Here is a 22,484-nt window from a genome sequence, read left to right on the forward strand (position 1 = left end):
CCTGGCCATTAGCGCCAACTCCTAATTCATTAGCTGTGAAAATACCTTTTTAATTGAAGTATTTTCATAGCCAAATTTTACAGAAACTTTATACAGTAATTTATCAAATTCTGGCTTGCTTTTCACATACCATTTATATTCATATTTTAAGTGAAACTATGCCCCAATAATTAGCAAGGTACTGATTGTAAATAATATCACAACTTCATGTCAACAGTAGTCATAGACAAGTGTTAGTCTTTACTCGTGTTGTTACAAACACACAAAAGCAATCTGTTAGAGCAAGGATGGAAACCGCAGAGCTTCGTGCAAACAGGGAGGGCGGACGTAAGTAAAAGAAATTGAGCAAAAAGCTAAAAGCAAAAGAAATAAAGAAAAGAAAGAACCTTATGCATTTCTCCATGAGGCTCTCCTACCTCTTCTCTAGTGTCTATGGCAGAGCCAGGGGTGGTGGCGGCAGTGCTTACTGTGGTACTAGGGGCAGTGCCTGAGGACGTCACCGAGTCTATCTCGCCGGCTACGTCGTTGATTTCCCGAGCAATGAGAGCAAGGTCTTGGCTGATCCTGGAATAATTTAAAAAAGAAGTTTCATCCCTTTTCAATAACCGCTCTAGAAACATCACTTATGATGGAACCAGTGATGTAAGTTGTACATCTAAACATGTGTACCCCAAACTTAAGGTTCTCTGGAAGTGTTAACTATTTTGATGTTCGGAATATTAAACTTTAATTAAAAAAAAAAAGTGAATAAAGCCCCGGCTGGTGTGGCTTAGTGGTTGAGCATCAACCTATGAACCAGGAGGTCACAGTTCGATTCCCAGTCAGGGCACATGCCCAGGTTGCGGGCTTGGTCCCCATTGTGAGGTGTGCAGGAGGCAGCCGATCCATGATTCTCTCCCATCATGGATGTTTCTATCTCTCTCTCCCTCTCCCTTCCTCCCTGATATCAATAAAAATATATTTTAAAAATGAGTATTAAAAAAATTAAATGAATAAAACTAAATTCCATACAATCTCAAGTTGTTATTTTGAAAAATATACATTAAACCCCTGAAGTAGTGATACGTTTTTTAAAATATACTTGGATGAGAAAAAGCATTACAACTTTATTTTCACTAACTTCTAACAGAAGCTTAGCATTTTCAGTTATAAATACAAGCAACAAACAATAGTAGTAGTAGCAATACTGGTGATTTCTGACACCAACAGAAATCACATTATAGTTGCTACAGGTAACTCAAAACATTTAGTCATCACTACTTCAAAATTACTGCAGTCATTAAACTCACAGCAATGATGTTCACTGCTGTATTTTAACAAAGAACCATGTTACTACTAGAGGCCTGGTGCACGAATTTGTGCACCGGTGTGGTCCCTCAGTCTGGCCTGCACCTTCTTGCAATCCAGAAACCCTTGGATGTAACTATACCGCTTCAGTGGTGTTTTGATAACTATACAGCATTTCAATGTAATTGTGTTTCTTTGCAATTCCACGTTTACGATTTAGGAAGATTATCCCGAGAAGAGCTCCGGAGCTCCCGCAGATGGCCAAAGGGGTCCATGGTACAAGAACTGCGGCGAGCACTTTACGCTCCTGTGTACGTCACTTCAGAGTACACACACGTCATCCGAGGGCCACAGCGTTCTTGTGAGGGGGACTTATCTCACTGGTTATGGACAAGGACACATTCTGAGAGAAGCTGAGTGGCTCGCTCATGACCACACAGCATAAAGGCAGCTCCGGCAGGGCCACACCCAGGTCCTCTGATGATCGCTGATAAGTTATTTCGTTCTTTATGAACATGAGCTCATTTCCATAAGGAACTAAATAACTGCCACCGGTGCTCAACCACTGAGCCATGCCAGGCGGGCTACTGCTATGTTTGTAAGAGGGAGGAACTCATAAAATCTACCACTGATACTAATGTTTTCCTCCAAAAGATTTCAATTCAATGACTTCAAAGTTTCCAACTTCAAACATCGGCTGCACATGAACTCAATGTTGGCTGCTCCCACAGGAAAGGTTTTGAAAAGACAGAACATTCTAAGAATACCTGTTTAAGCTCCCTGCGACTTTAAAATCCAAAGGACAACGTAGCATTTGTTTTTAACTTACGCAAAAATGTTACTTTGACAGACTTACAAGGAATGGAGTATTTGCATAAAATTTTAACTATAAATTTAAAAAGAGAAGCGAGGTTGAGGCTTATGCCCAACAGAAGCGATCTGTGGTCAATTCCTGTTTTATCTACCAGAGTGAATATTTCCTGGTCCCTCATTATGTGCCTGGCACTGTGCATGGCCCTCAGAGCTATAGTGGCGAAGAAGCGGTTAGGGTCCCCCTAATAAGCTTAGAATAATGTAATGAGTACCATTACAATAAAACATGTAATATAATCACAACCATTATATTATAACTAGAGGCTCAGTGCACAAAATTCGTGCACTCGGGGGAAGGGGGATGTCCCTCAGCCTGGCCTGCGCCCCCTCGCAGTCCGAGAGCCCTTGGGGGATGTCCGACTTGGGGGGTGGGCCTAAGCCGGCAGTCGGACATCCTTAGTGCTGCCACGGAGGTGGGAGAGGCTCCCGCTACCGCCACTGCGCTCGCCAGCTGTGAGCCCAGCTTCTGGCTGAGCGGTGCTCCCTCTGTGGGAGTGCACTGACCACCAGGGGGCAGCTCCTGTATTGAGTGTCTTCCCCCTAGTGGTCAGTGAGCATCATAGTGACGGGTCATTCCACTGTTCGGTCGATTTGCATATTAGCCTTTTATTATATAGGATGAGCGGCATTACAAAGCTTTATATTCATCAACTCATTTAATTCTCACAGCCACCTGTAAGAGAGATATTATCATCTTGTTTTACAGATGAGGAAAATGAGGCTTAGACAAGGTTATGTGGCCAGTTTTTGGTTAAGGTCACAAATAGTAAGTGATCTAACTAGATCTTTTTATGTCATGCTACATCTGACATTACCATTCCATATATAATTTTAAAAAACTTGTTCAATGTTGATGTAATGCTTTTGAGAAAAGGTTTAAAGTGTACCCTCAGATGATTTATCCAATTCTTGCAATTTCCTGAAATAAAAGAACAAGGACGAGAGACAGGATAACCAGGCTTAACGAGATAAAAAAATAATCCCACAAAAATAAATTTGTTTTTAAGGTTTTTTAAGCAGACATTTGTACAATGACATTTCTGACATTTGTAGAAAGCAGTTTGAATTAATTAGAAACAACACAGACCACAGCAATTTCAACACGTTACGCACGTTGTACTAAAATGAACAACTCAATGTGTGTACAAGAAGCACCAAACAAGCCTTCTTTTAATTTGCACGTATGCTGTGTATACATCAGCTGTTTCTTTGCATGGCAATTCCTATCTTAAAGTTGACTTAATAATATAGATCATTAAATAAATTTAAATCCACACTGCTTAAAACTCTCAACATCTACTAAAAACAGTATTAGTAAAAGGCAAATTATAAAAAAATAATGAATATCTTCAAGTAGAAATAGCAAATTTATAATGCAATATAGGTTATGAATCTATTCATATGCATGTTAAATCTAAGCTTACAAATTATGTGATGCTTCTAGATTATGCTAATAAAATATTTTACAACTCTTGTATGTGCTTTATTTCTAAACCCAAGCTTACAATGCCTGTTCTTTTAAAAATTTGTATATTTTCATTGATTTCAGAGAGGAAGGGAGAGGGAAAAAGAGATAGAAACATCAATGATAAGAGAGAATCATCGACCGATTGTCTGCCTCCTGCACACCCCCTTACTGGGGATGGAGCCCCAAACTCCGGCATGTGCCCTGACCTTATGGAACCATGACCTCCTGATTCATAGGTCGACGCTCAACCATTGAACCACACCAGCCTAGTATTAAAATGACAAAAATGATCATATACAATTAGTTTATGAAGGGACATTTTTAAGGGTCATTCCAGACAGGCTTATGTTGAATTTGACACTATAATAAAGCATGAGAAAAAGTCAAGCTCTCAACAGGCTTAAAGTTTAACTCACATATTTAACCTACATATAGACAATAGGGAATGCTCACAAGTTTCCTACTGATAAGGTCTTCCTCTTCTTTTGCTGGAAACTGTCAGGTATATTTATTACATGTTGGTGGCTTTTGACCCAATACTGCAAAACCTCAATGAAAGAATTATGGCAAACCACATCTCGTGCAGACAGTCAATGAAAGCATGGGGACCTGGGACAAATGGGGAATCGGAGCCACAAAAGACTGGTTTAGGGTGGATAATAATGAGCTGAAATTGGAGACTTCTCTTCGGCAGCCAGAACAATTAAATGGCCCAATTAGAGGGATAAAGTACATGGAATCTAATCCTGGCTGTCACAAGAGTAGGTATTTGATTATTTTAAAAAAGGTACATCCCATTATTGTCAATAAAACTAACTCCAAATGCTAGCTTAGCATCAACGATAAGTTATATTTGGTGAAATGTAGAAAGAGTCTTAAAGACAGGCTTATGAAGATGCTTCAAATAAATTGAGCAAGTCATAAATAAAAAGGTAATGGCAAGAGGATGACTTTGAAGGTCTCACCATACTGTTGGCCATCAAACATTTCCTAATTGAATGAGAACAATTTAATGGAAAAACATTAAACATCCCATTTCCACCAGAGACACAAAGTCCTTATTCAATGAGCAATATTTGAGATAGTGCAAGTAGCATAAGGTGCCTTCAGGTCAGAGACTATGATGAAAGCAAAGTACTAGGAAATGTTGAAAAACTATGCAAACGGAAGAGTAGCTGATATTTGAACTTGAGGACGGGTGTCCTGTTCCCATTCTTGCTGTTTGGAGCTGGCCTAGCCCAACAGAATTAAAGAAACAGGTTGGCCCTACCCAGTGGTCGGCGAACTCATTAGTCAACAGAGCCAAATACCAACAGTACAACGATTGAAATTTCTTTTGAGAGCCACATTTTTTAAACTTAAACTTCTTCTAATGCCACTTCTTCAAAATAGACTTGCCCAGGCCGTGGTATTTTGTGGAAGAGCCACATTCAAGGGGCCAAAGAGCTGCATGTGGCTCGCGAGCCTCAGTTTGCCGACCATGGCCCTACACTTTCATACTTTGAACCAATAAATCAGGTCTTAAAACTGAGCAGATACATAGTTATTGCCTGATAAGGAAATTTTTACCTTTATAGTCTTTTCTCCAAAACAAATAATACTTTAGTATTTTCAAAGCTCACCTCCACCCACACACCCAAATGTAGTATATCTTTTATGGTGCAATTAAAAGGCTTTTTAAAATTAAAATAGATTGTAATGCATAAATGTATTTCATTACATTGCTTTACTGACTATAAGGAAACCCACATCACTTAATTCTGGTCACAAAATTAAACCAGCTCTTACAAAAACAAAACAAACCCAAAGAAAAAGCTTTTAGTAAAGTATTAAAATTACAAGCAGTTTGGGTTTTTACTGTTAACATTAAACATATTCATAATTTTAATTGTAAATATTTTAGGCTTGAAAAATATAAAACACAGATATTTTAAATCATTTTAAAATATATTTGCTCAGTATTCCTTTTATTTGAATTTCACTAATAAAAATATTATGTGTAAAAGATTTAGTAATAACAAAAGCCTTTTTTCCTCTTGTCTTGAAATATCAGATGACTCTACTTTGGAGTTAAATCAAATCAGGCAGTAGGACTGGTGGGTTTTCTGGGACACATTTATTTAATAAACATTTCATTATTTTAAAAAAACCAGACCACTACTGCACCAGTGTTGTTACTGTCAGAACAAAACAACATTTAAAAATAATTGTGTTTGGACTGAAAATGCAAACAAAACTCTGGCTGAGATTCTTAGGTACAAACAAGGCAAAACCTAACAAAGTATTTTATAAGTTATAAAAATTTAATGTCAATTCTGAAACTCCAGTTATATCTGGAGTCTCATAAATTCAAATTATAAGATGTACAGAAAATTGGAAGATTACAATGAAGTTCTAAATATAAAAAATATAAAGTTCTAAATATGAAATAAAAATATAACCATATTTGAGTATATACCTTACCCACTCAAATATAACATTTCTAAAAAATATTTTTTTAATGGATTTCAGAGAGGAAGGGAGAGGGAGAGAGACAGAAACATCAATGAGAAAGAATCATTGATCAGCTGCTTCCTACTGGGAATCGAGCCCTCAACCTGGGCATGTGCCCTGACTGGGAATTGAACTGTGACCTCCTGGTTCATAGGTCGATGTTCAACCACTGAGCCACTCCAGCTACACACATATAACATTTATCGATAGCTTCTTCTATGTCAGGCTCGGGTATATATGTGCATCAGTTTGTCAACTCTCTCAAGTTGGAACTATGATGTCCATTTTATACCTGAGGTCACTAGAACAGTTACTGAACTTGCCCAGGGTAACGGAGACCTTGTAGAGGACAATTTGAACCTAGAAGTACTGATTCCAGAGTCCATGCTCTTGACCACCTGGCTATACCGCATCCCCGTCATGTAGGTTATCCCTCAGACTTCAGCAGTATTCTGTCCCCCCACCGTTTCCTGGCAGTATCAGCCACTACCACAGCTCTAAGCATGTTCCTTTCTGCACTTCCTCAACCAGGATTCCAGCTCTCTTCTGCTTCCTATATTTCAGAGCCTGAGTTCTATCTGCTAGACCTTCCCACATGGTTGTCCCACAGGCACCTTAAAGCCAATGGCAAAAATAAAGCTTCTCTCTCGTTGCCTTTTATGTTCCTTACTCTTATCAACATCCCATTGAACCACCGTGGAATCATTGTTAATTCCACCTCCCTGTTCTGGCAATCAGCTAATGCTGTCTATTATCACACCTCCGTAGCTCTCATTCTTTGTTCCCTCATTAACACTCTCCGGTCTTCAAAACCTCACATCAACTTCTGGGACAGATCACTAGTCTGTCTTTAGGCTCTTCCCTCTGAAACACTTCTGTACAAGGCCTTCCTGTTAAACACCTTCAAAGCACATAAAACAACATGCACCCTCCTGAGCTGGCATTCACAGCCTCCCATTAGGGAGCTGGCTTGCGCTGTCTTCAGCCTGGTCATCCATTAATTATTCACCTTCACTCCGCCCGCCCCAAATATATTTTTATTGATTTCAGAGAGGAAGGGAGATGGAGAGAGAGATAGAAACATCAATGATGAGAGAGAATCATCGATGGTTGCCTCCTGCACACCCCACACTGGGGACCAAGACCACAACCTGGGCATGTGCCCCGACCTGGAATCAAACCGTGATCTCCTGGTTCATAGGTCGATGCTCAACCACTGAGCCACGCCAGCCAGGCCACCTTCACTCTTATACTTGAGCAAAACTTCCTACTTTTTAACCCTCTCACATCACTCTGCCTTCTATCAGTTACACACACCTTTGCCTCCTTCTTTGGACAGTGAACTCTCTGAGGACACCCACGTCTCAGTCACCTTCACAGTCCACTCAGCTAAGCACTGTTTCACTCACAGGAGCTGGTGAAGATTTCTTTGTTGAGTGGATGGGGACTATGTGTATGTACAGGCATACCTCGCTTTCTATCCTTCCTCTCGGGGGCACCCCCCCCCCCCCGCCCTTTATTAATTCCTGAAAACAAATAAACAAACAAAATACCTTCTCTGGCTCTGACATATATGGTGGAAAAATATACCTCGAAAAGTTAAAATTTCAAAGGTACATTTTATTATTATAGTGCTACGGACAAACTACAGCGAAAAGGCATAAAACCATTAAGGGTTACTTGGCCTGGCCGTGGAGTCCTGCTCTAGATAATACAGTACACATAGACAGTAGTAATACAATGCACAGAATAACGCAATGGAACCCAGTGAAACTATACCACACAGTTCTCGTTCACTCTCCCATTGCATTCTTTTCTGTTTGCGGGCAGGGATGTGGGTTTGGCCAAGAAGGTGGTTAGTTGTTCTCGTTTGGTCTGAGAGCCTGAGAGGGGAGGCTCCTGAGAGGAAGCAGACAGGCACCCTGGTACGTCAGGCAGCACCTGAACTTGTGCGGTGGGAAATCTCCGCCGGAAGGGACCAAACGATGAGACAAGAGCAAGGCCAGCTAAGGCCAGCTGTGGCCCTCACTACAGGAACTCTGTGGGCCCGTAGACTTCATGCCCTTCCTCTAACTGCAATTGGCTTACCAGGCTTCAATAGTTATTCTCAAAAAATGCCACTTGTATGGTAACGTAACAATGTTTAAGCAGCACGATGGTATTAAAAGCATGTTGTCTAGGAATTAAAAGCAATTACAAGTAAATCATCATTAAAAACTCTAAACATTACATTAAAACAATAAGCATAAAAGACACAATTTATAGGAGTCACTAGAGCAAAGAAAAAAGAGATAATGACCATTATGTTATAAGTTTATTGTGTTTTTTTTTAAAGCACCTATGGACTAATATATAATTCTTTAATAATGTTGCCAAGTGTAAAACTTGATAATTTTTGCATGGATATGATGAAAACATTTAGGTAACATAGGTATACGGCAATAAAATTCCCCTAATATCTTACAAGCTTTAAAAAAATTATATTTTAATCACTATAGCATGTTTGATTATAGCCTCTCTCAATGTTCACCCACAAGTTATCAATTAAAAATCACATCTGAATTTTACTTTTTATTATATTAACCAAATGGTTACAATAAATGTATTTAACATAGAAAATAAACATATTTGGATTAATTAAAGGGCTGACTATACTTAATAAACTCATAAATGTGAGTACAATCTGCCTACTCTAATTCTTCACAGAGAACATTAACCACATACCTCTAACAAGTACACTATTACCTCTTGTAATAAAAAATTTAGCTGTGCAATTCTTCCAATTATGTAGAGCTGATACTAACTACCTCTCAAAATTATATTGACTCATCAGCATCTCTATTATAAATAAAAAAGTAATCAGAAGATATTCATTCCACAATATGTTAGTGACACCGGCATTGGAAATACGAGAGGAAAACAAAAATGAATGGAGAGTAAACCAAGTTCACAGTCACCTGTGGATCTCACCTCGGGGCTGTTAGGACAGATCAAGTGAAAGCTAAACCTGGTCACCACGTTGAAATGCTGGCACCCAATGTCCACCCTTCAAGAGAACCCACTGACACCAACCTGGCTATCTCCTCTCGATGAGCAGTCCAGTCTCGGATGTAGTCTTCCTGCTCTTTTATCCGGTGTTTGAACGAAGAACTCGTAGGCATGGCTGACCCAGAGCTCTGCAATCGTGTCGTTTTCAGGGCTGGAGAAGTACGTAGACGAGTATGTTTAGGGGAGTTACGGTTTGATCCAAATTCATCTTCTGAGGTGGAAGCATAATCAGTAGGAAAGCGCCTCCATCTTGAATTTACTAAATTAGTTTAATTGTTAAAAAAAGAATTATTATATCATCTGTTAAAGGAGATAAAGTAAAAAATCACAATTTCAAAAACACTATGAGAGCACATCACGATTTTCAATAACTGACATACACATACCTCACAAATAAACGTAAGTCTACTACTCCTTAAAGATAAAACATTACAGTTTGGTAAATTAAAAACAATGGACAATTAAAAATAATCGAAACTGTTTTCTGTAATATGGTGAATAAACATTCAGATGAAAAAGTCACTAATGGTAAACAACTACGCAAGCTCTATTCATACATGTTTAACGTAGGTACTTTTTAACCGCAAATATTTCTCATTCGAGTGAAGATGTGGATTTTTAAAAAATGACAGCAACAATAACAACAACAAAAATAAATTAAGGGAAAAGATTTCTTCATGCCACATGGACTTTCAACATGGAGATGACAGAAACCCTCTTTTCCCAACATACACACGTGCATAATTCCTGCGTGGAAATTATGGCAGAAAAAAAACATTACCTCTGTCACTCAACATCCTGTTATGCTCTGATTGGAAAGAATCTGTTTACATGTAAAAGCACGACAAAGCATCTTCTGTACAAGCCGCTGCTTTGACACAGAAAGCAGATGGTGAAGTAGACAATGGCCTAGAAGCTACGGGGAGCAGAACTCCGCAGGCTCCGCTCACAACCACTGACATTTAGCACAGGAGAGCACATTGAAAACCGGCAGACAAATCAACGCAGACACTTCACCGCGACTGTTACAAGAATCCAACATAATTTGTGAAGCATAAATAGAGGTTAAAAAACAGAGAGATGCCTGGCCAGCGTGGCTCAGTGGTTGAGCGTCGACCTATGCACCGGGAGGTCACGGTTCGATTTCTGGTCAGGGCACAGGCCTGGACTGCGGGCTCTGTCCCCAGTGTGGGGCGTGCAGGAGGCAGCCGATCAATGATTCTCTCTCATCATTGATGTTTCTATCTCTCTCTCCCTCTCCCAAATCAATAAAAATATATTTAAAAAACACACAGAGAGATGATGGCTAATTTACAGTTACAATACACTCCATGAGGGCAGGAACTATGCCTGTGTAATTCACCAGTAAATAGCTAGCACTTAGAAGGTTATCTGGTTACAAATGTTTCATATATTTTTTTAAAAAAGATATATTTTTATTGATTTCAGAGAGGAAGGGAGAAGAAGAGAGAGACAGAAACATCAGTGATGAGAGAGAATCATTGATCGGCTGCCTCCTGCAACCCCCACACTGGGGATTGAGCCCGCAATCTAGGCACGTGCCCTTGACCGGAATCGAATGTGGGACCCTTCAGTCCGCAGGCTGACGCTCTTCCCACTGAGCCAAACTGGCTAGGGCTGTTTCATATTTTTAAATAAATAAATAAATTCCTGGATATGACCATCTGCTTTTCTTGAATTAGGAAAAACCTAATAAAAAGCTTTGGGTTCAAAGTAACAAAACCTTAACCCCTGCTGTAAGTCCCAATTGCTAATAGTATTAGTAACATTTTTCTCTTTCTCTCATTAAAAACAGAAACTGGCCCGGCTGGTGTGGCTCAATGATTGTCAACCTATGAACCAGGAGGCCACAGTTAGTCAGGGAACATGCCCAGGTTGTGGGCTCAATCCCCAGTGTGGGGTGTGCAGGGGGCAGCTGATCAGTGATTCTCTCTCATCACTGACATCTCTCTCTCTCTCTTCCTTTCACTTCCTCTCTGAAATCAATAAAAATGTATTAAAAAAAAAAAAACACAACAAAAAAGCAGAAACTGACCATGGGCTGCATAGGTTGGTGAAGTCTAGAATTCCTTCCTCTTATTCCCCTCGAATTTATATCTTTCCTGCCCTTTCCTCCCCAACTACATTTTTGCATGGAGCCCTGTAAGGCTGAGTTGGCTCGGAGATAAATTGGATACCTGATCTGGCTCTCAGATAAAAGAGAGACATCTGCAATCAGGAATATGCCATAAATCAGAGACTATCCATTTGTCCTGACTGACATCCTATTTGAAGCGCCTGGCACTCAGAACTAGTCGTGGGTATAAGAGAATGAAGATACGCAGAAACTTCATGGCTGTCTATAGAAGTGTATGCAAACACATATACAGAACTCTAGGAAATTAATTAGTGTTTTGAAGGGTGGATTAAATATAATTTCTGATTTTAATATCATAACTTATCATTAACGTAAGTAATACTTTACCATGGTAGATATTTACTCATTTGAAAACTCCCTAATGAAACTGACCCTGAGAACCTGAAAATGATTTTCAGAGAAGTTTAGAAATAAGAGCAAATTGGTTTTAGGAAAAAAACAGAAATATAGAAAACCAATTAAAATACGGCTAAAAACATCAGTAATATGGCAGAAGAAATTCGATACTTTTCATTAAAGGCATTTCATTTGGTACCTTAGAATATTATTCATAAAAGGAAATGCTTAAATAAGGAAAAGATCATTTGTTAGATTAAAATTCGATTTTTGATTTGGAAACTATGGTAACCATACCCATTATTGAAAATTGTTTGGAAAGAGCAATACCAACAACAAAGACTTTGTTTTAATAAACTGTAGAAGATACGAAACCAGAAGCAGGTATGATGGGACCAATTTAGAGGCAATTTAGAAAGAATGGCCACAATAGCTGATATAGTTCATGAGTGGCAGAGCGCAGGAAAGCAGAATGAGAAACGGAGACCACATGCTACTAATGTGTGTTACACACCATGTGACAGTATATAAGCAGAGCCACACTAGAATGAACTTTTAGTAATCTGAGTTTCAAGGTCAGAAAACAGTAGAGACATTTTAGAGAAAAATAAATAAAAGAAACACTTTCTTTTCATAAGAAACTAGAGGCCTGGTGCACGAAATTTGTGCATGGGGTGTATGTGTCCCTTAGCCCAGCCTGCACCCTCTCCAATCTGGGACCCCTCTCACAATCCAGGACTGCTGGCTCCCAACTGCTCGCCTGCCTGCCTTCCTGATTGCCCCTAACTGCTTCTGCCTGCCAGCCTGATCACCGCCTAACCACTCCCCTGCCAGCCTGATTGATGCCCAACTGCTCCCCTGCCAGCCTGTTTGCCCCTAACTGCCCTCCCTTGCAGGCCTGGTCACCCCTAACTGCCCTCCCCTGCAGGCCTGGTCCCCCACAACTGCTCTCCCCTGCAGGCCTGGGTCCCCCGCAACTGCCCTTCCCTGCAGGCCCAGTTGCCCCCAACTTCCCTCCTCTGCCGGCCTGGTCACCCCTAACTGCCCTCCCCTGCAGATTTGATCGCCCCCAACTGCCCTCCCCTGCTGGCCATCTTATGGTGGCCATCTTGTGTCCACATGGGGGCAGCCATCTTGTGTGTTGGAGTGATGGTCAATTTGCACATATTAGATAGGATTCATAAACTTTCCACGTATTTTTTTAGGTCTCTTTAAGAAGCCAGTAAGAATGGTGATAGCTTTTAAGAACATCTTTAAAAGAAAAAGCAACCAAAAGAAGAAAACATATTTTAAAAACAGAAAGGTAACATATCTAGGTTTGTTCTCCTAAAACTGAGGGTAAAATGAGAAAGAAAGGAAGCGGGATGTAGCAGAGAAATGAAATTGATTGCTCTTGCAGTAATTAAGGGTTAGTTTTCCAGTGGAAAACACACCATACACAGTGTACTAGGCTGCAAAGCTCAGGTGCCTCTGGAGACCCCGCAGCTTGTCTAGTAACAGCACAGACTGAAGTTAAAACAGAGAGAAAGGACTGCGGGGGAAAAGGGGCGGGAAAGAGACTTTAATACCAGGACCTCTGACCTGCTGTTTCTCAAAGAACTTCTTTTAATACCTTTTGCCTTTCTTCCTAACGATAGCAGCTCTACATTTATCTGAAGAAAATCTCCATAATCTGCTAGTTCTTGCAAAAGAAACTTCAAACTTCCCCCAATGCCTACGTATTTCACAGAACTGTGGAACAGAATGGCCTTAGACATTAGATAGTCTAAAAAGAGGACAGACAACCAGAGAGGCCCTGCCTTATTTAACGCAAAGCCCAGTCCACCGACTCCGAGTTCAAAACTCATCCCTTACTATTCTGATCGAGTGACAAGTAAATGCTAGAAAATCTCTATTTTTTGAAAAATTATTTCCAGTTAGACTAAATTTTTTTAAAAAAAGGCATCCTCAATTTCTCATAGAACAATAGACTTTCAGATTTCTCTCTGTGTTGAAGAAAAATGTTACTTCAGCCTCTTGAATTTTATTCTGCCTAGGTAAAATCATTTACAGAATTAAGTTTAATTTGATATCATTAGGCTTATTTGATATCTTGGCATTACTAAGGCATTTCAGATAAATCATTAGATTGAAAATCTGTATGGAGGTATTTGAAAGGCCAGTCTCTGGTAGAGGTTTCTTGGTTGGTGTGATGATGCACATGCAATAAAATGAGAGAAAGTTCTAAGATGGCCTTAATTAGTTTCATAGCTCACCTGAAAGTTCTCTCAGCTACATTAATTATAAGCTTATTTTAGTTATACAATTATGCAACACTTCCTTCTTGTGGAAGTAATAAACTATGGTCACTATAAAAACATACCATGATCTAGAAAATTAAAAATGGAAAAGTTATTAGAATCATTTATCTACGAATGGTCTGATTTCTTTTACTGGTACCAAAATTTTGTTGCCTTTAAAACACATGCACATTTATAGATGTAACAAAAGCATTTCAGACAAGCACCACATCTTCATGCCTCATATAATACTTTTGTGGAAAATTAAACCACAAACATGTTTCATATGTGTTTTTTACGAGCATGTAGCAATAAGATCATTGAGGAAAAGATCCCTGACAAATGACTCAAGCCATGAATAGCCAACATCTAACCCCTCCCATCTATAAATTTGAGGACTAGAATAAAAAAGGGAAAGCAGCCTAAAAAAATTCTAAGGATATTAATGTGCTGTTTTTATTTTTTAGACTGTGTACTTAAAACATAATGAAAATCACCTGCTTTATTTTGACAATTCAGGGTACTTAGTTTAAAATATACATTTTTAATATAGATCTAGACATTTCTACATAACAATATTAAAGGTTAACTGAAGGAATATTTTTGAGAAAAAACTAGTTAAACTAGAAGTATATTACATCAGAATTAAAGAAGTATTAAAAAACCTTCACTAACCAGAGATTTCCCTTCTTCTGTTTTTATCATATATATTTCTTTGAAAAACTTTTTAGGTATAGCCTAAAATATGAAATCTGAATTATTACAGATTTATTTTTACATATGCCAATTTGGGCTCTATCATAGGCTCTAGGTTCAGATATTAAGATTTTTAAAGTTTATAGTGTGCATGGCAACACTGATCACATATTCCTTTAAATCATATTTCAGAAGCTAAGAATTTTATTTTCTTTTTCCACTCAAGATATTATGATTATCTTAAGTACAAATGTCATAATATCAAAGATAATTCAATTAGCAACATTATAAAAGTATGTTTGTCTGTTTTTTAACTACCTACCCCATGTAGCTACTTGAATATTTTGCCACTGACGGACATGTTCTGGCCACTGTCTTTGTAGATAAAATATAAGTGTGCATCTTGAGAGAATCTGATGTACAACCCTGGGTCCTGACTGGGAATGTGGCATCAGGAAGAACATGAACTTGGTAAAACATCAGAATTGCGAAGACCTTCATGTTGTGTACTGGCCTTGTATGCGCCCCTGGTAATAACCCAATGGAGTCCCGCTCTGGATTCTCATCCTGTCCCTTCATAGCTATGTGACCAGAGCAGGTGATTTCATCTCTTGCCTTAGCTACCTAAACGGAATAACTCTGCTAGCTGTTAAACCCCATGATTTTAATTATTTATTTATTTTTATTATTTTTAAAATATATTTTATTGATTTTTTACAGAGAGGAAGGGAGAGAGATAGAGAGTTAGAAACATCGATGAGAGAGAAACATCGATCAGCTGCCTCCTGCACACTCCCCACCGGGTATGTGTGCAACCAAGGTACATGCCGTTGACCGGAATCGAACCCGGGACCCTTCAGTCTGCAGGCTGATGCTCTATCCACTGAGCCAAACTGGTTAGGGCAGATTTTAATTATTTAATACACTGCTATAAAGTCTGAAGAAGGCCAGAATCTCATACCTCAATTTGCCCTAGAGAATGTCAGTGAACAATTCAGGTACTTTATGGACATAGAAAACCGCATGTTTGTCAAGCTCTGTGTTCAAAGAAGCCAGAACAACACTCATCCTTAAAGACGTGAGTGTAATGTGACATCTTACAGCGTCTCTTAGACTTGCTGAAGTTGTCATGTCTGGTTTGCATCTCAAATAAGCCCTTAAGTTAGACGCTGAGGAGCAGCCCCAGATCGCTCACGTGTTAAGAGCTACAACGAGGACAGAGGGAGAGGTGTCCAGTGCAAGTGGGTGACACACAGCCCACGTTACAGCCTATGTCAGGACAGGGGAGTACTGAAACTTAGAGATGAGGTAACAAAACGCGCAGTTTTGTCAGAGGACACCCCACAGAATGGGGCACAAAGCAAACGTGAGTTGAAGAGGTAGAGCCATAGGAACAACAGAATAACGCTGAGTAAACATAAACCAAGGGAGAGTAGTAGTTAGTTTAAAATACTTGGTAATCAGCCCGGCTGGTGTGGCTCAGTGGATTGAGCGGCAACCCATGCACCAAGAGATCACCAGCTTGATTCCCAGTCAGGACACATGCCCATGTTGTGGGCTTGATCCCCAGTAGGGGGCATGCAGGAGACAGCTGATGGGATGTTCATCTCACATCGATATTTCTCTCTCCCTCTCCCTTTCTCTCTAAAATCAATAAAAACATTTAAAAATACTTGGCAATCAATCTATGAACCACCAACTAAAACTTGAAGTGTAGAAACAAGAGGGTGGGGCATTGGGGAAAATGCACGTATTCTGTGTGGAACCATGAGTATATGCTATCTTCAGCCTACACTCATTCCTACCACAGGTACGACCACCATCACCACACCTCCCGACCAGGACAGAGATGGAAAGGTGAATAGCGTGGAGGAAGCAGCAGCGAAGAGAGAAGAGGAGGAATAAAAATGAAAAAAAGTGGCACATGAACAGTGCTTAGTTTTGGGTCTTGCAGGCTGTACTGTGCAGATGTAAAAATAAAAAGACTGCCTACCGACTTTGCCGTCACTCTCACCCAGGACTTAGCGCTCACTGAGGTACTTCCTGTCTGAGGATAACGAACCTTCAAGTTTTTAACATCTGGCTCCCCCCAGCCCCCAGGCGGGCCTTTTCAGCCACACCCACATCTGAGGCTGATTATGAAGTAATAAGACCATGTCTACAGGACACACAAATATCTGTCTCAGGGCCAAAGGGGCCACGAGTATTTCCACGGGCTTCAGCTCTCAATGCGAAGTACAGAAACAGACAAACGTGCCAGAAGCAGTTAAAATCTGGTGGGGGATATGTAGTTTTTATAAAGATTATGTTAATGACAGCTGGTGATGTGGTTAAGTATGATAATGCTTTGTGAGATGCTGCTCAGAAGCTGTACATTTCTATAGCCCACTCTGACCCAGGTGCTTAGGGACTTCTTAATGAATCCATCTTCTTCCACTGAAATAAATCAAGGGTTAGTTTCACCTGCCCGACCATCAACAGCTCTAATTTTTAAAGTATAAGTAAAGGCATATGACATTTCAAAATAAATAGGGGAAAAAAGGGGTAAAATACTGATGATTTCATTCAGCTCTGAAAGGAGTAATAAAAGGCAGAGTGCTTTTCTTCAGGTTCATAAGGACTTGGAATTAGGTGAGGATATTGGAAAGTTAAACACATGCTTTTAGGAGCAAAATGCTAATTCCTCTGGTCTAAACCAGATAATTCCTATCTAATTTTGACAGACAAATCCAGATATCTCACCAACTAGACAATTAAATCTCCAAGATCAGTTCAGTATATGTCTAATTTTGAAATCTCTATTTTACTCCAGGATATTGATTGGAAGTGTATGTAACTTCCGAATTTTCTACTTACAAAGCTAAAAGAATTTTTAGAGGAAAAGACCCTTTCTAGAGTAACCTTCCTGTTGAATACTGGGGAAACACTGGAGATTTAATTTTTTGAAACAGAAGTCCCACAACACAAAATAAATATGCTAGTATTATAAAATATCTGGATCCAATTTACCTGAAGGTGAGCCATGCGTTGAGGTCATACTTTTGACCTTGGAGTCTGAGAGCCGAGAGATGCTGTTGGCTCGAATTCTCGGAGAAAATTTATCCGACGGGACTAGTCTGGCTCCACTTCTAATGATGGCTTCTGCGGTCCTTGAAGAGGCACTACCCCTAGAGATGGTCGCCTCCGAGTCGCTGCGAGCGGACAGTGAGCCGAGCCTGGTTCTCCGAGGCTGAGCCAACAAATCAATCCTCGAGATGCTCCGCCTTCCCGTGGGGGGTTTTGACGTTGAACTTGTTGTGGACACTTCAGAAGCAACAGATGCTTTGTCAGCATCGGCAAGTTCACTGTCTGAAGCTTCCCCAAGTCGGGCTCGGCGCAAGAGGGAAGTCCTGGTGGGCCGTGGCCTGGGGAGGGTGGTGGACTTACTGGCTGAGCCGGGGGCCACTGGAGAAGCCTTGGACTTGGTCCCCTTGCTTCCCTCCAGCTTGGAATGTGCGTGTTCATCAGCTGCGGTAAGTGGAGTCCTTCCGAGGGGTTTACAAGAGTAAGTCTCCTGATCAGATGACAGAATGTCAGAGATGGCAGAATGAGGTACGCTGGAGGTCTGGTCATCGTCTGTTAAGTCTACCGAAGGCTGTCGCATGCGCCCGCTGGACTGGACAAATTTCCGCCCGTCTGCTCTCAACCCTACATCCGTGGAGCGGCCTTTTGTTTTCTTCTCCACCTTCTCCCTGGCACCGGAAGAGGACCTGGCAACATCCTTGGACGGAGACCCTGAGGAGCACCTGTCCTTGTAGAGGCTGGTGAAACTCTTTCGCTTTTGGGTTGACTTCCTTTCCGTCTCTCCAGTAACCAGGCTGATGGTACTGGCTGTGTCCACATCAGATTCCGGGGAAATCGAGTTGTCTCTATTATAACTGGGGGTATCTGGGCCTTCATCAGTTTTATTATCTTCTCGCAGTTTCGCTTCTAGAAAAGCCATGACTGCTTCTGTGTCTTTCAGAATGAGGGTTGTGTCCAGACTGGAGTCAGCATCCATGGAGTCACTTCTGTCGCGCAGTCTACTGGCGGATGCCAACACTAAGGAAGGGGGCGTCGATGACGTCTGCTTGTTTATGTGGGGGATCAGCTCGATGGGGACGTTTGGGCTGGGCTTCTCTATGGTGAAGCTTCCTTGTCGCACTAAGGGCTTGGAAGACTCCTTCTTGTCTCCGCCCTTAGGAGGGTGGCCTTTCAGCTCATCGGCTTTTCTTCGCTTGCCCTCACTTTGGATCGCCCTCTCTCCTTTGCTCGCAGGATGTCCTGGGATTTTTTCTTGAGGCTGTGACTCCTGTTTAAGGGACTCCTCCCTACTTCTCTCTACTGGACCCGACGCATTTTTGGAAGATAATTTAGTAGGTGCCCACTGTGCCTGTTCCGTTGGCTCCTGGTGCTGAATTTTGGCTAATGTTTGCTTAACCAAAGAAGCTTCCTTGTCAGGTTCATTTTTCTCCTTCCCAGGAGAGGAGATGGCTAAGTGCAGGAGGGCTTTGTGATCTCCGCCGGTTCTCAGGGTCTCCCCATTGACCGCCCTGTTCACCTTGCCCAGGGCTCTGTCAGCATCTTGTCTGTCTTTCTGGTATACCTGTGCCGGGGCCTCTTTCTCCTGGAGCTCCGTGTCCTGCTTTTCCCCGATCTCCGACCTCGGCGTCAGAGCCTTGGCTCTGGAGCTCTCAAGAGCCTTTTCGTCATTGGGAAGCTGGGGAAGGGTCCGCCGCCTCCTCTCTCCATGCCCAGCCAGGGAGGCTGCGGAGCCGCTGCTTCTCACGGAAATGCCAGACTCACTGATATCTGCATCTGCAAAGAAAAACCACAAGGCAGAAATCAGGGCCAAAAGTGAAAATACAAATAACACCATATTACACTAGGTTTTGAAGTGTAAGTGAAGCAATGGCTTAAGTATAAAATAAAACTTTGACTAAATAAGCCAGCATTGTGACAGAGTAGTTTAAAAGGCAAGTACAGTGCCAAGGGCAGTAACAGGCAGATGACTGACCAGGGAGTCAGGAAAGTAAACTGTACGAGATGAAAATGAGGGTCGTCTGATCCGAAACGTACGTCTGCTGCTTCCTTGACTTTTAACGTGTTTTATGGAAGCTCACCGTGGTCACTCTTGCTTTTGTGACTTATCCCATCCTCTAAGTTCTGCTCAAGACAACAGACTCTAACTAGCAGATTACAGAATTGCACAAAGAATGCCTAATAACCCTGTTTACTTGCTATACTTTCAATGACATGGTAAGGAAGAAGAATATACCTAGTTTTTAATAAGCGTCTTATCTACCCGAGAGAATAAATTGGATTTCCAAAGTCAAAAAGAAAACTCGGACTTTAACAAGGTTTTCTAAAAATAAAATTCAAAGCTGATTAAAATAATTTTTTCAATTGTAAGTATGAAAAAAGCTGATAGGATTTGTCATAATTTTACAAATGCAGAGATTTTAAATTATGGTTGTCTGGTATATGAAGGCCTCATAGAGAAATACATGATCACTTTCTCTTTTTCAAATAATCAGAAGCCAGTGAGAAAATACATATATTAATGTTTCCATGTAAGAGAACTTGAAAATACTTATGGGGGATTTTCCTGAATAAATGGAATGTGTTTTGAAATGAGGGATACATCTTTCTGAGAAATATAAATTAACACTCAGAGCATCCTAATCTTTGAAGTGGGGAAAAAATATGCTAGCTATAGCTTTTATAGGTCTTTTGTTCCCCATTACAATTCTAAAAGTTTAGCATTTAAATCTCATAGCAATACAATGATTATGATGCAAGAAAATATTAAACTTACTGATTTAACTTTGAGCAATTAATCATAAATTATTTTATGTCTTATCTCCTTGCTACTTGAAGCATCTAAAATGTAATAGCTATTTTATCTTTTTGTATATTTCTAAGCATTTCTCACACTGGACAAATATTTAAAAGAACACTTTATATTTAAGTGGATTTATCAGTCCATCTAAATAAATTCATTTACAATAGGAATAAGATAATGAAGGTCTATTTCTTTTTGTTTTTGTTGTTAAACCTCACCCGAGGATATTTTTCTATTGTAGAGAGAGTGGATGGGAGTGGTAGAGACAGAGACAAATTGAGGTACATAACCTTGACCGGAATGGAACACGGGGCCCTTCTATCCACTGAGCCAAACTGGCCAGGGCAGTCTACTATTTCTTTTCTTTTTTTTTTTTTTTAAATATATTTTATTGATTTTTTACAGAGAGGAAGGGAGAGGGATAGAGAGTTAGAAACATCGATCAGCTGCCTCCTGCACACCTCCCACTGGGGATGTGCCCGCAACCAAGGTAAGTGCCCTCGACCGGAATCGAACCTGGGACCTTTCAGTATGCAGGCTGACGCTCTATCCACTGAGCCAAACCGATTTCAGCTACTATTTCTTATAACAAGGGTAGAACGTTACTTTCCAGTTACTTAATAATTTTATAGTGGACTAGAGGCCCAGTGCACGAATTCGTGCATGGGTGGGGTCCGGCTGTCCTGGGCCTAATCAGGGTGGATCGGGGCTGGGCCTGTTGGGAGGAGGAGATGGTGGGAGGTTGGCTGGCTGGCTGGCCTGCCCCGATTGGGGCCTGATCAGGGCCGGGCCAGCCAGGGGAAGGGGCTGCGGACAATTGGCTGGCAGGCCCTGCCCCCGATTGGGGTTGGAGGGCCAATTGGTGGCGGGGCCAGCCATGGGGAGGGACTGTGGGTGGTGGGCTGGCCAGACCACCGCTGAATGGGGTGGGGGGTTGCCGATCAGGGGCCAGTGGCCTGAGGGAAGGGCCATGGGTGGTTGGTCGGCTGGCCCTGACCCTGATGGGGTGGGGGGGGCCGATCTTGGGTGGGGCCAGGCTGGGGAGGGGCTGCAGGCCGATCAGGGTGGTGGGGGCCACTGGGGGCGTGGCCAGCTGGGAGGAGGGGCTGCAGGAGGTTGGCCAGCCAGCCCCGCCCCCTATTGGGGTGGGGGGTGCGGTGGAGTGGCCAGGGGAAGGGGTGGCCAGGGGAAGAGGTTGGCTGGCCAGCCCCACCCCCTATTGGGATGGGGAGTGCAATCAGGAGTGGGGAGTGCAATCAGGGGTGGGCGGCCGGGGCGGGGGGAGGGGTGGGTAAGGGAGGGAGTATTTGGCTGGAGGCCAGCTCTTGATCGGGGTGGGAGAGTCCGATTAGGGACAGGCCAGAACTGGGGAGGAGCTGCAAGGTTGCCCAGCCAGCCCCATGCCCTGATCGGCTGGTTTGCTGGCCACAGTGGGCGTCATAGCGACTGGTCGTTATGGTCATTATGGCCGTTACGGTTGCTGGCTTTTTATATATATATATTCTTTTTGTAAATGTACCTAGCTCCTCTGTAGTCTCTGTTTCCCAATCATGGAGTAGTTTCTGTGAACCAACTTGTAAATCACTCTGTCTTTCCAAACACTTTTGGCCATACTAACAACTACTACAATTCCTGACTGGTGCAGGCTACAGCTTTCCTAGTGAACTGTCGTGTATCTTGTTCAAAGAATTGCTGACTAATGTTTACAAAATTCCTAAATCAGATTGTGGGGGTGCCACCAGCCAGAGACAAAATAAATTTCTATTTCCATTTCTAAGGATAACAGAATACAGATAAAAACTACATGCAAATTCTCCTTGAGGGTTTTTTAAATTAAGAATGTAATGAACTAAATCTAATAATATCATTAGAGGCATATAATTTTGTGTTGTTCTTTTAAGCCTATATTTCACTTTGCAGAAATATAATTAAAAGGTAATAAAAATCACATTACATAGATTTTCAAAAGATGCAGTTAGGAGA

At 41.4% G+C, this 22,484-nt stretch overlaps 1 protein-coding gene across 13 annotated transcripts in view; it reads right to left on the minus strand.

The window, feature by feature from the left end:
* Nucleotides 1-22,484, minus strand: part of CEP170 (centrosomal protein 170) — a 108,956-nt gene that overhangs the window by 12,126 nt on the left and 74,346 nt on the right. For 4 of the 13 annotated variants that reach the window (XM_080650922.1, XM_080650931.1, XM_080650929.1 and 1 more), the window contains 3 exons: nucleotides 17,648-19,474; nucleotides 9,194-9,428; nucleotides 417-564 (listed from right to left, as the gene is read on the minus strand). In XM_080650922.1, the coding sequence (XP_080507048.1) occupies nucleotides 417-564; nucleotides 9,194-9,428; nucleotides 17,648-19,474 (2,210 nt within the window). Of the gene's footprint in view, nucleotides 1-386; nucleotides 565-9,193; nucleotides 9,429-17,647; nucleotides 19,475-22,484 lie in introns of all 13 variants that reach the window. The other 9 variants (XM_080650920.1, XM_080650930.1, XM_080650927.1 and 6 more) reach the window with 4 other exon arrangements.

The sequence above is a fragment of the Plecotus auritus genome (genome assembly GCF_963455305.1).
Source record: "Plecotus auritus genome assembly, chromosome: 14".
Taxonomy (NCBI): Eukaryota; Metazoa; Chordata; class Mammalia; order Chiroptera; family Vespertilionidae; genus Plecotus; species Plecotus auritus.